The following is a 14,841-nucleotide window of genomic DNA, read 5'->3' as shown; positions in this document are numbered from 1 at the left end:
AGAACCAAGGTCTTAATTTCAAGTTCAGAAAAATATTTACAGGCTCCTTATGGCCAGTGATGGGACTTAAAGAGAAGTTAAAAATTAAATCCATTAAACTCAGAAAATAAAAAGGAGATTTCTTCAGGCAGTCTGAAAAATCAAGACAATTCAGCTACATTAATGATATGGCCCCCAGAATTAAAGCAAAACCCTGATGAGCTATAAACGATGCAGGAAATACAGGTTCAAGAGCTAGATGGCCCATATACTTTTTATCAAGGCTACATACTAGAAAATGGTCATCAGGATAAACTGTTTAAACAAAGAACAGAGCAATTCCTAAGTACTGTAATTATAATCTTACTACTTTCCTGTTTTATTTCCTCTCTCATCATAGTCACATCTGGGCTTTCTGATCTCATCCTATCTAAACAGTCTCTCATTTGTGTCACTGAGTTTTGAACAACAAAAAACTCTAGCACAGAAACTTGCTAAGCTCACCCATCTCCGGCACCTGCAGATCTTGGGATATACAGGGAAAAAAAGCAACTGATACTCAGATAAACTTTTTCACAAGAAATCGTAAGCCAGCCACACATAAGATTTATCCGTGACAAAGGAAAAGCTTCCAGCACATCCCTACATCTTCACTGTAACAAAGATCCCTACAACCGACACCTCTCCTGGAGAACAGAAAGTTGAGCTTTCCACCTACACGTTTCAAATAGTCAGACAGCAATTGCTTCACTTCAGATGGCAATTAAGCTCACAATATTCAGTTTTAGGCACACTTTGGCCTTCAGAAACACAGCCGTACTGTGGGCTTCTATGCTGCTTGACTACTATCACAGAACAAAAACCTCTTCCTACTCTGGGAACTATAGTAATGTACTAGCTAGCAGAAAAATCAATTCCCTGCTCATTTTTACTCAGTAGGAGTATTTTATGGTCCAACAAGGATTTCCAAAAGAATTTCAGCCCACTACCTTTCCAAAGACATGTCTTTGCAGAAGCATCAACGTGCCCCGGACATAAAAACATTTTAAAAACTCAGCAGAGGATTTTCAAGCCTTTCAAATCCTTTAATCTAAGAAGTCACTTATAACCAGACAGCATGTTTAACCAGTACTATTATGTTTTCTTTACAAAATGAAGAATTGATAAGCATATTTTTATAAGCACTGCAGTATGCTGTATCTACTGGATTCATATTCAATTGTATTCCTTATTTCACTATCTCTTCAAAAGCACTGCAAATAAATAAAGTAACTTAATTTGCAAGTGAAATGTAAAAATGGATACACAGAAAACAATGGCAAGATTAGTATAGGTTGAAGCAAAACTCCTCCTGCAGCTTTACCGTAAATAAACCTATCAAACATATGCCTTTACTGCCAATACTGAACGGTCAGTATGAACGCGCAGTGCTAAGATTGGAGAGAAGTATTTTGCTGGAAGAGTATTTCCGTGTCATTAACACTGCTGTACATTTAACATCACAAAATGGAAAGCATTCATTAGCATATATTATCCACAGTTCCACTTGAAGCCAGGTAGCATTAGTATGTCAGTCTTGACATTGAGTTGTAATCTGCTCCAATTACATGAGAATCTCAAAAGTTACAAGTATGGCAAGACAGCATTTCCATCCACCAGCTACATAAATCTAACTGCCTAGACACGTCCCAGTAAGAAGACTGAAGTGTATTTTGATGTTCCCTCTTGAAACATATGAGAAGCCAAAGGATTTAGAAACATTTGTGGTAAATTGTTTGCACCAAACCAAACAACCTATAAAACAGGAGCAAGTTTATACACAAACTTGTCTATGCAAGTCTGTCTTTTATGGCCCCCCAGCAGCACAGCTGCAAGGTGGACTGGAAGACAACTCCAACCAAACTCTTTCAGTGTCTTGTGGAAAAAAAACCAAACAAACTCCAGGAAAATGTTTAATTTTTAACTATCACAGGAATACCGCAGAAATTCCTGAAAGCTCATGAGTTACAGATTCAGTCACTTAAGAAATAATGTTATTTACCCCCAAAAAAAAAAAACCCACCCCAAAAAAACCCCTTTCCTAATTTTGTATATAACAGAGCTACTGTCAGCAACATTCAAGTAATCTCAGATCACAGGAATACAAAGTAAGCACGGACTCATCTAGATTTTATATACCAAATTTTCTAGTTTCTGCTCATGCAAAAAGCATAATCAAAACCTTTCCTTGGACTACCCCTAATTGATAAATTATTTGAAAGCCTCATGTCTGTGGTAAGAAAATAGTAAATAATTTGAACACATGCTTTAAATAAAAAGAAACCAGCATGAAATGTGTGGTTCACGCATTACAAATGGCAGATGACAAAAACACATCAGTGCACAAGACATACCTATAACTTATTAGGTCATTTCATACACTACTGTAAGTTAAGAAATCCTAAAAAATAGAATACTTTAAAAAGAAAACATTGCAGATTGTTACAGAAGTCCTTTCAAACTGTCATATAAGGTTTCTAAAGTTTGCCCAGAAACATATTATATCTGAGAGTCAGCTAAATTGACTTGTCATCCTCCTATGTGCTACATCACTTATTTCACTCCTGTATGCTTCAGCCTTTTATTTTTAATCTGTTATACACATTTTCTTCAGTATTCAAAAGGATACATTGTTGTTTAAAAATAAATAGACAATAAGAGAACAATCAGGTCAATTGAGAAAGGCCCAATCTTAAACAGAAAAACACCCGGCCTTGTTAAGCCACATAGCTGTACACAGCCATCCAGACTTGTACAGATAAACGCATTTGCCTCAGAAACAAGCTTCCTGGCACATACTGCACACATTAAAAATGTGAACTATTTCATCTCAGAACAGGAAGATGAACATAACAATTTGAAGCCTTGCACAGGAGAATCTCTTGGCGTCAACAGTCCTAACTTTTCCCATTTAGAAGAACATCATTCAGGTAGATGACTAACACTGAGGTTCTTAGTCCCAAGCCAACTCCTGAATTACTCAAACTTTTGATTCATACTTAACCTCACCTTGGTATTTTTCTCGGTAGTAGCAGAGTATTCCTTCTATTTACAGTTACATCTCTACCACTACTAAAAATTAAACATACATGTACATCTTAGAAGCAGACTGCTTTAAGCAGAAAAAAAAAAAAATTGCTAAATGAACTACAGGAAAGGAAATTCTTAGGATATCCTTAAACACAGTATTTACTAACAAACCTTATTTTGATTGAGAGAATCATTCCTTAGTCTCTGTTTGTTCTTCTGCAATTTACTGGGCATCATCTTTCCCGTTCTGAAGTCAAAACTGCTGAGATCAACAGTGTTTCCCAGGTATCTTGCCAACTGAGGCTTGCTTCTGAACTTCTTACCACTTGGACTAAAAAGAAGAAAACACTTTAGTATGTTTTGTTGTACAAGAGGATACAACCTTGACTTCTTATAACAGGTTCTATACCTTGTTAAATATCTAAAAAGTTTCCATTATCTTTATTCCATGTGGCACATTCATTGCTGTGTCGGTTAGTGACAGCATACCTGTCCAACCTCTGCATATCCGCTCCCATCCTTGGCACAGGGTTTGATTTATATGTCAGGCTGTGGGACACTAGGATACACTACACCTTGGGAAGCTGGCCTAGCAGTACAGCTAAACCAAACTCCAGCCTAAGCAGCACAAATGTCAGACTGTGGCCAAGTGCAGGACCCTCTCTGCACAAATGTAAAGCCCATATGCGAGGTTCCAATGGATGGCTAGCTAAGGCCAACCTCGACTCAACAGCAACCCTTCCCAGCTATCAAACAGCAAGGCGTTAAACAGCTGCGCAGGACTAGGAGCGGAGGTGATGTGACATCTTATTGCTATTCAGTCACTACGGCTGGTGAGCAAAGCCAGGGAAGTAACCGAGCGACAAGCAAGCAAGCAGCAAGCAAGATGATGCAGAATATGAAACAGGTCCAAAGCTGCCATTGTGCATATAGATCTCACCATAACAATGAAATCATATGGAAGTGGTAGGGAAGTTATTTAAATCATCTTCATTTGGAATTGCGGAATTATTTCTACCCTAAAGTCCCAGCTGATGTTTCTGAGTAACATCAACAAACATCCCATTTCCCATAAGGAAGTGCTACATCTACCAGTCTTTAAATCACAGAACCTTCTATCCTCTCAACTCTACCTCATTTTCAAGCATTCCGAACACAGTCACATACATCATGCACACTGCCTGCGCTAAATACACATTTTATCCATGCGTATTTTCACCGACTTCACTGGACACTTGCTAACTAGTCTGCATGCCCTGTCTGCAAGGCATTGCTAAGAAGCACCTTACTGACAAGACGCTACATAATTCATTTCACGGTAAGGGCCAATGGTGTGCTGTGCCCAGACTTACAAGCTCAGCAGAAAATCAAGCATCAAGAACTGCTCTGTAAAACTCAAACTACAACACCAGTTTGCAATAGCGACTCAGTAGAGAGAGCTGCGAAAATGGCTTAACACCCCTCATGTGATGTCAACAGTCCCTTGGTTCTATCGCAAATCTCGACCCAATGAATCAAGCCAAGTGTCAAAATCCTCCCAACTACTGAAACCAAAAAGCTTAACTGAGCTCAGAGAATTTTCACGCTACTTCCTTTCTGCAGAAAACTACTGAAGATTTTTTTGTCTTCTTCACTTTTCAAAGGGGGGGTGGGGGGTTTTGGGTCTTTTGGGTTTTTTTTGTTTTGTTTTGTTTTTTAAACTTCAAAATGCCTTGAGGCAAGAACTTCCCCAGTGAAAAATATGTACTGAATTCTGGGAAAACATAGCTAATGAAGCCAAACATTTTTCAAAGTCATTAAAATGAATCCAGAAATATGGAAAGACATAATTAACAAGCGGTAAAGAGTGGGAGAAAAAGACTTAAAACAGATCACAATCTGAAGCTAACCTCCTGAGGATGGGTGTGGGAGGGAAAAAAAACCAAAACATCCCACCACACATATGGACACCCACACCCTACGACAAACCTCTTTTCTACTTCTCATAAACCAAGAATTGAAGCTGTGCTATAAACCAAACTAAACAAAACACCTGTTTTATTTCAGATAGTGCAGATTAACACCCTGGCTTGTTAACAGTAGAAAAAATTCTGTGCTGAAGGTCAGAGACAGAGAAAGGTTTTTGTGGGGCAAGGAAGTTTGCTATTAAAATAATCTGACCCATTGCCTTTCACTCCTATTCAAGCATCTGTAAGAAAAGATCAGGATAAAACCCTGACAAGAATTGCTGGCTGCCTAGCTAAACATCCCGGTTTCCCAACAGACTGGAAGGGCTGAATTTACTGAATAAAGCCTCCTGTTACGAATTGCTTTCCCAATGAACATAAAACACTGAATGAAAAGGAGAAAACAATGACTATAAGCAAACCCTGAAGCTGGTGTTAGTGTTCTTTTTTTTTTTTTTTTTTTAAATTAAAACCTGTACACACAGTCATTTTAGCTCATAACTAAGTAACTACTAAAAGCACATAGAAATTTGCCATCCTACATCTTCTTCTATTATATCCTAATTTTGGTACCAAAGATGAAACATGCTTTCATTTTTCCCGTATCACCACCTTCTGTTGTTGTGTAAGAAGCTAACAGACTCTGTCGTCAATACAGCACTCTTTTTACTAGCTTTCCTCTTCAGATTCCTTGGACATAAATGCTTCACATACACCTCAAAGAAATTCAGAATTTCAGCAGTGAGCTGTTATCAGCCTAGCTTCACTAAAAATTCTTCCTGTAGAACTCTGAAAACAGATTTCACAAATAAAAGCGAATTTTATAAATGCATCCAACACTCTTATTTACAAATGTAACGTTTCACAGGTCTTGTTTGGTTGGTTGGTTTGTTCAGTCATCCAAAAGCAAATCAAAGTATATGATCCAATATTCCATACTGGCATCTGCACAGATCATCAGTAAGGCGGTATTAAAGGCTATTCCAAACCACAGCACAAAATCTACCACCTAAGTTAACAGTGACACTCTTAGCAGGGACAGACTGCAATCCATTAGCAAAATATCTAGATTCACTTTAATCTCAGTGTTAAGAAAAACTGCCTTTTTGTGCTGAGATTAAAAAACAAAAATATGCCAATTAAAAAATAATCCAAGACAAAAAAGAAGCAACTGAAAATGGGCATTTTTTTTATCCTGTCCCATAGCTTTTGGTTCTGTGTTTTCCCACACCAGTGTGAGGGATGATAGACTTGTTCTGTCTGTCCTTGACCTGACATAACAAGAGCAAACAAAAAGGCAGGCAGAGAGCAATCTGCCCGCCTTAGCTTTGGTTGCCACTTCAGTCAAGTACTTATTGTGGACTTTTTTAACATTTCCCATATTCCACCATTCATTCTCATTGTCCTACTCCTTCCCCAGATGTTGCTGCCTCCAGTCAGCAATCAGTGACCACAGCAGCTCCCTGTCTCTGCAGAAGTATGTTACTCCTTTGCATCCCACTACATTCATATTGTCAATCCATCTTTTCCTTCCAAGTTGTGAACCACCCAGCTGCGCTCTCGGAGAAAAAACAGGAATTGTTTTTCTTAGTCCTTAAATGCATAGTTTTCCGTTCCTTATTATTTTCACCCTAAATCATGCCCTTATCTTTAAAGTCATTCAATTTCTCCTGATTATTTTCTGATTCTCACTTGTTCTGATGATGTCCCAGGTATGAAATTTGCTTACGATGTATACACAGCACACATCATTTGTGCATCCAAGATACTAAGAACAGACTGGTTCCAAGAACTCCACAAGTAGCTTACAACACCCAAGAAGCCCTTGTTTTACCATAAGGTACTGTTGTCTCCTCTTCACCCCATACCTTAACCATTATACAAAACCTGTAGTATTCTCCGTTCTCCAGCTTCAAGGAAATCTAATGACAAACTATTGAAAGTGAAGTTCACTGAAGTCCAACAGACTGAGTAGCATTCCTTTTGCTTACTGCAAAACATTATTTCAGCACAAACTCTAAAACCTAGTCAATTCTGCTATGAAACTACATTTCATTTGATTCCATATTTCACAAAAGCCCCTATCCTTAATTGTTCTTCATTTCAGAGTTTCAACAAGTTCGTACGATGTCAAAACACTGGAGAAAGTACATGCTTTGTAAGCCTTCTGGTTCAGCCTTGGTAGCTGGCAAACAAAATACCCACCAGCCTTCTGTTCAGTTTCAAGGCTGCAATTTTTTCTAATGTCATCCAGACTCGTTGTTTCATATGTCAGACCGTCATCCTGTTCTAAAAGGGTGATGAATACATGAGCTGGAAGGATTTGAATAAACTCAAAACTGTATTTCCACCCCACTTATATTAGTTTTCACATATATTCATTTTTTCACTAACACTCTTCGAGCTGTTACCATTTTCTACTTCGAAAGTGCAGGCTGTCAAACCACTAAAGTAATGCCTTCATTTCTGAATTATTCCCAGATTATCTTCGGTCTCCAGCGTGCTCCTGCTGCAAAGCTTTCTTTTACCTGCAGAGAAAGCTCCATGAGGTAAAAGTCAAATAAAAGGCCTATTTGCAGAGGCTTTATTTGAGCATCTATTAAATAATTAGTATGCACTAATGGAAAAGAGTGAGGTTACAGAACCTATTTAAAACACTATGTCTACATAAAAGCCTGCTACTTACATATCTTGGTTGAAACTAAGAAACAGCATATTTCCCCCCCCCCCCCCCCCCTAAAGTTGTTAAAACCAAGTTTAAATTCAAACTTAGTTTTGAGTAGAATAGAAAGGCAGAAGGAGAGGTATGAAGCTTTCTTCTCTCTGAGAAGGTTCTCTGGATGATGTGACAGCAAAGCCTCTGGTCCGACTAAATTGCAGCGTGCCCCAGCATTGAGACAATTTAGAATTGCAAGATCAATGTGAGATTACACAGCAAGATCTCCACATAGATTTTCAACAATAAGATTGTTGTAAGATTTTTATTTTTATAAGCACTAACCAAAAAAGTTACAAATATTTAGTCTTATCTAAAGACAGTAAACTTTCTATAGGCTTTTAAAATTTTTATTAGCTTTCAGTAGAAGTTTCAGGGTGGGGGGATCCATCAGAGATATTATATTTAGTGCACCTGAGAGACTTAGTTCTACATGTGTATCAGCACTTAAAACTTTATCCTGTTAAATTAAACACTGTACGATGTTTATTAACACAACCAATTAACAAAAACCAGCACTCCTCAAAAGAGGTGATGCGCAACAACCTCTGAAAACTATTATTTCAATGACACTATCAAGGCTTAAATCGCTTTATACAAGATTAAATGAAGAACACAACCCTTCACCTCTAGCTATGTGCTTGTGCAAATTCACATATATACAAAATGAAGTTCGTAGTAGGCTGAGGATGATTATGTCATGTAATGAACTTGCAAGGAACGTTATTTAAAAAGACACTTTCCAGATCTTTCCTGTGAAGCAGCAGAGCAAGCTGATTAACATACAAGGAAGTTACCTTGAATTTTATCATACAGTAAAACCTACTTGATACTAGCCTACCTGGCCCCCTCCCCAGTTCAAAACGCGCAGCAAGTTTACAGGCAAAATAGTAGTGTGGCTTATTAAAACAATAACCTTGTTGGCAGACATTTCTGGGTTTGGTTGCTTTCAAAAAAATGTTGGCAAGCTATCTTCTTTTTCTTTGTTGATGTTGAGCTTTTGCTTGCTGGCCTTCCCCATCAAACAGATTTTAGAGGAAAATTTCAACCATAGCAAGCTAGATGCTCCAACAGCAGATGATAACAGGGAAAACATGCTGTCTCCACCCAAGTTTAAAATGTCTTGCTTTTCAAAGCAGCTCTAGCTTTACAGTTTTGCAGCAGTGGCTAAAATGATAAGAAACTGAAGAAAGAGAAAGTGTGATTTCGTGGTTATTAAAACTACAATTCATTCACTTAAGTTAGTGTTTACACCTCTACTTCAGCACTGCAGGGTCAGTCTAAACAAATCAGTTGTGCCACCTACCCCAAGGTGGCCAACAGTTGCACAGATCCTGGTTTCTCGGATCGCACCTGGCAGGCTGTAGTCTGACCTAGGGGAAGGCTGAACTGCCACACACCCATGAACGGGAACAAAAATGCTGAACACTTTTGAAAAGGCAGAGCAGATTAAAGACATCTTCATTTGGCTACCTAGGCAAAGGATTTCTACCAGTCAATCCCCTCCATAGGTTGGGAATGAAGCCCAGGAAGGCAGGGAGGTTGAAAATATATTTGAGCATTTCACAGTGTAATAGTAAATACAACCACAGAAATTCCACAATAAAATTAGTTGTTTGATCTTATGTTCAGGGGAACCTAACATTGGACAGCTGCTGACAAAACCTCCTAGGTGACCTATAAGGGAACATGACAGATTTCTTCAGGATATCAAAACTGCTCTGCAATTGTTGGAGATCTCTTTCCTCAAAGATTCTTCTGCAAATACTCAAACACAAGCTCTAAGACGTTTGAAGATTCGGTGAAGAAATCACTGCATGAATGGCATAACATAATACATTTTCATGTGTTCAAAGGAGTTCAGCATTTGGTATCTAATTTCACTTGCAAAAATACAATTTTTACACAATACTACTTGCGGTTTATACTACCACACTAAATCACCAACAACAATTGACACCAACCAACCGTAAAAGGTTAATTTCTAGATTGTCATTTACTCTTCCATTTACGGAAATATTTTGGATTCATTTATCAGAATCTATTTCTGTTTCCTAAACAACCTGACCAGCTCCTCTGCTGGGACAGAGGACTGATTCATTGTGCCCTTGTAAAATGAAGTCAGTTACTACTGTGACTTTGTAATAATCATTATTATCATTCAGCACAGGGACAAATTCACCCTATAAAGAAAATAGATTTATTTTACATACTAAGACCCTATTAGGTAGCATGGTTAAACCAGCATGCCAGATGCTGCCCTGAACTGAAGTAGGGGAGATTGTTACCATGCTTTTTCAGAATCAGTGCAGGTAATCGAGCCATGGAGATAAAAAATAACACCTGTTCCGCTTAAAACTTCCTTTTTACATTCTCCTTCCAACAGGCAAAACAAAAGGCAGCCAAAATACTCAAACTAAAAGCAAATGGTGGTAAGAGAAAACCCACCCAAGAAAACCTGGGCTAACTTGTTTGTTATTACCATTACCCTTGTATTGGTTTTCACTTAAATTTAGAAAAGCAGTACAGTTTTCAGCAGTGAAGGAGAAATGATGCAGCCATTCAGAAGGGATGAGAATAACAAGATGGCAACAGCAAATTCTCCTCACTGAAGGCCAGCCCCTGAGCTGGGTGCACTGCAGAAAAAAGAAAGAATAGGAGCAGCACTAAGAGATTAACATGCAGCTAATGGCAGCAGGTTTTTTTCTTGCACAGAAGGTGAAGTACAATCTCAAAACGTAGACCTCACTATCAGGACTTTTTCTGTGCTCTAATTACCTTTGGAAACAAAAAATCAGCAAGCTTATGTATAACATAAGCACAACTCAGCATCGCTCAGGAAGTCATGACTTGCTCACTTTCAAAGACACAGTAAAGGTCTACCAGAAAAAAAAATAATTAAAAAAAAAAGAGCAAGGGGGGCACCCAAAAAAAAAAAAAAAAAAAAAAGCCAGCACAGAATTAACCTAATCCTACTGTCACTGGAAGCTCTCCTGCATTTATCTTACTGTCAAACCACAAAACAAACTTCAAAAGGATGTCTGTTTGCCCTATGGGTAGACCTATACTGGAAAAGCTTTTGTAGTTAAACTTAACAGTCTATTAGAATCCAGTGAACATGGTGTCAACTACTTGGCTTTTTTAATCTTGACTAGAAAAAAAGTAGAGTAGTTCTCCCTTGCTTTTTTCCCACGAAGAACAAATGCATCAAAACAGAATATTAACTTGCTGCTGCTGTGAAAGAAGTAATTTCATGCCAGAGTTTAAGAAACATTTTTCAACAGGTAAACGCTCTAGTGGGTTATATACAGTAAAGGGATTTTACCAACAAAATGAAGGGGTAAAGAAAACAATAGCTGAGATACCCGTGTTCAAAGTTCCTAGTTTACTCAGACTTTTGCAGGACTTTGGAAGCATGACTGAGTCTTTTGGCAGGACAGCAGCACCCCCTACCTCATCATATGCTGAAGAAATAATACTTTAAAAAAAATTATGATGCCAATTTTGTACAGTATTAGGGCTTACACAAATAGCAGGGGAGTCACTTCAAAGAGGCTCTTTGTACAGGTACAGTTTCTCAGAAAACTTTGATTACAATGAAACAACAGTTAGGACAAAGTGGAGACATGGATCACAAGCACAGCATACTGACTTAAAAGAAAAATCAGATGTATAGCTTTAAATGTAATTTCCTGTCTGTAAACAAAGTGAAAGAATACTCTCAGATTATCATTCTGCAGATATGGGGAAGACATTGGACTTTGCAGCAAAGACAGACAAGTCACTCAGAATGAGGACTTACTATTCTTGAGGATCAACAAAAATTGCCTTTAAGCTCGCCTTTGCTGTAAGCTGAGCGCTCACTAAATTTACAGTATGGACAAGATGGTCATTAAGAGAACTCCTGCCTTCTTTAAACTAGAAAAGGTCACGTATATTCCTGGGAGCTGCTACGTATCTCAAACTGATTCAAAAGAACACTGTTTCGTTTTGGCACCATTGTAATCTTCTTGATTTTAATCCGTATCATTGTCGCTCTGAATAGCCATTGCTCTTGAGACAGAACATATGTATTTATGACAGTACATGCTCAAGCTACAGGCACTGCACATCAAACCGATTGCCAGTAAAACCCTCTGGGAAGTTACCTGATGTGTGCATTAAGGTCTCATCCAAGTATTTATTCTGAGAATGTTGTGCTGGTATTTGCATTTGTCCTACGTTCAGTATCATGATTTTTAATGCACTATTCCCTAGTTCAAACAAGTTTATGTCACTAAATATAGTGATTATTTCCTCCCCTAAACTCAGCTCCAGAATAATTAATTTTTCTCCATCACAATTAACAAGGATTCTGCAAGCCAAGCCAGACCTCTGGTGTCACCTGCGCAAGCCTACTATCCTCAAAGTAAGACACACACAGAAATCTGTTTCTTCTGACTGTCTGTATAAAATTAAGCAACCAGAAGTTTAAGCCAATTATTCTGAAGACATATAAACTTAAAATGCAATGTACTTTTTTGTCATTGTCCTAAAGTTGCCAAAAAAGTGTGGCATTATTCTTTAAACAGTCATGCCAAACCCTGACTCTGCAGGCTTTTAAGGAATATTAGTCTGTATAAGGCACACAAACCAAACCCCACTTTGTACCCAACTACGTATTTTAACAACGTAGCATTTGTTAACATTTTTTCCCTTTTTTTTTTTTTTTTTCTTCCAGCAGAACTAGAGTGACATAACTCCTTTGAATGTATTTGGCCTGCTCTACTTACTGGATCAAAACAGATTTTCATTTGTTTTAAATATAGCAGTGCTGAAATCTGCCTCATAGCTATAACAGAATGAAAAGGGGGGGGAGAAAGATAAATTTCCTATGCCAGTCCTGCCTGCAGCCACAAAATTTTTTTTTTTACTTGTTTTACTTTGGTTGTGCAGAAGTAGTCCTGTTGCTGAACAGAAGTTATTCCTCTAGATATAAATGACTACTTATTTTTCCAAACCTGTAATCATAGCGAAACCAACAAACTCTAAGCTATGAGTTGCCTGGTAAGTTCTGAGTTTCAGTTTTGCGGTTGTTTGGCAGATGATCTGCATCACTGCTAACCATGCTGGAAGGCGTCCTAAAATTTGAAACGTTTATTCCTACCACTTTCCCACATTAAAAAGACAGAATTCTAGAGTCAGTGATGAGCAGATTACAGTCTTGCATCTTCAACAAAAACTGTGTTAAAGAGTTTCTTAATAGGGTTTCAGGCAACAGCAGCGGCAAAATGTGAAGGATGAAGGCTCAGATCATTACACAGAAGGGGCTAACCTCAAAAGCTGTGTTTTGATCTAGTACAGTATACATGAAGTATTTCTACCACACCCCTCTTTTAATAGCTTTTTAATGATAATCATGAAGGATACAACATACAAAAACTCATGGATATATGTGAAGGGGGGCAAAAAACACCCTACCAGAAACTATGCTGGATCACATCTTCCTAAAGCATGATATGTTTAAATACCATAAAGCTGTCCTGAAACAAGTGAGTTTCAAAATGCAAATAAGGTAGATTGCAACATGTATTAATCTTGCAAAAGTTGTTCTTAATTACCATTATTATTTAGACCATCACAGTAAATTAAGCTTTGTCCAATGCCTTTTGGCATTTTTTTCTAGCCTTAAGAAATCATAAAAAACCATAAACCTCAGGGTTTTAGTCAGTTAACTATGGCACTTTAATGAATTTAATGAGGTTACATACCATTCTTTGCAAAGCCAAAACTAAAACCTGGAAATACTAGAACTTGCTGCATTCTCCCCTATGTTTTCATAGTTTAACTAAGGATCTGTATTATATAAAACACCAACACCCCTACATTCTGATGGGACAAACACGCGGCTAAACTCAAGTTTTTTTAAACTCAAGTGTTTTTAAAACAGACCATTCCGAGCAAATAGCTGAAGTTACTTGGACCTTCTACATTAAACATATTCCAACACAGTCAGCAGTGACTGTCTGGCTTGAGAAAAGTCTGGCATTTAATTCTGGAAACAATAATCCTATGCAGACAGTTCAGTTTAGCAATCTGCAGAAAAGCAGGACCCATCCAGAAAACAGGATTTAAATTGTAGACTCAAGCGCAATCTTTCAGACAGGCTTCACAAGGCAGCATCGAAGAAAGAAAAGGCAGATGCAAAGAGATAGACGGTGATGCCAGATGCTACCCAATCATCTGCCGCAATATTAGCATACGGTTGGGAGTGCGAGTCAGACAAAGGCGGTAAGACAAAAACAGAACTTGTCTAAAAAGTTTTCAAGCAGATTTATTCAAAAAGCTCACAAAAAAGTGCAATGTTCCTCCTCCACATCTAGCGATCCTTTTGTCAGACACCGAATTTTCTTTAGCAGCAGGCACATGATGGGTCAAATGATGCCATATTCAGCACTGACAGAAACCGACTCTTCCATTAGCTGGCATCTGAGAAGGAGCAAGCACAACTTCCCACTCCTCCAGCCAGGCAGCAGAAAGACTGAATCCATTCGCTGCTACAAAAGGAGACTGCTAGGCCTGCTCAGAAACAGTGATGTTAGGGAGAAGTTTCAGGTGTGGTTCATCAGATGCACACAGAGCTATAAATAGAGGTGCTGTGGGTAAGAGGTTAGCCGTTGCAGAAGACAGCTTCCTCTGCTGTGCAGCACGCTGGACTTACAGAAGCATGGCCTAAGAGCAAGACTTCAGAATTTCTTTGATTTCTCCCTAGAGAAAAGAGCTATACTTTCAGCTTCTGAAAGCAAGCAGGAGGGCGAAACAAAATCAGGTTGCTGTTGCTTCTCTTGGGTTTACTATAACCTAGGCAGTAATAATGAGAGCATTTTGCAGCAGCAAGACTTCTCCGATTTTTGCATGCCCTTAACTTTGCTAAAATTTCAGCTGTTGATGCTAATGGTAAGCTTCCTAATTAATTTGGGGCAGGGGGTGGGGTGCACACATCCTGCCTACAAGCTAACTATTTTGGTTGGACCTCTTGGGTACAGACCATGGCAACTCTTAGTTTAAATGCAGGGGGGTGTTCCCTTTAGGCTGACCCCGCTCTTACCGAAAAGTCGGGCTTGGGTGGATTGTGGCAGGCCAGCGTGCAGC

The 14,841-nt window shown here is 38.5% G+C and overlaps 1 protein-coding gene across 1 annotated transcript in view; it reads right to left on the bottom strand.

Moving 5' to 3' along the window:
- Positions 1 to 14,841, bottom strand: part of MBD2 (methyl-CpG binding domain protein 2) — a 40,457-nt gene that overhangs the window by 24,458 nt on the left and 1,158 nt on the right. The window contains exon 2 of the mRNA XM_080371959.1: positions 3,220 to 3,379. Coding sequence (XP_080228085.1) covers positions 3,220 to 3,379 — 160 coding nt within the window. The remainder of the gene's footprint in view (positions 1 to 3,219; positions 3,380 to 14,841) is intronic.

This window comes from Falco punctatus, assembly GCF_963210335.1.
Source record: "Falco punctatus genome assembly, chromosome: Z".
Lineage (NCBI taxonomy): Eukaryota > Metazoa > Chordata > Aves > Falconiformes > Falconidae > Falco > Falco punctatus.
This window is presented reverse-complemented; position numbering and strand designations above follow the sequence as displayed.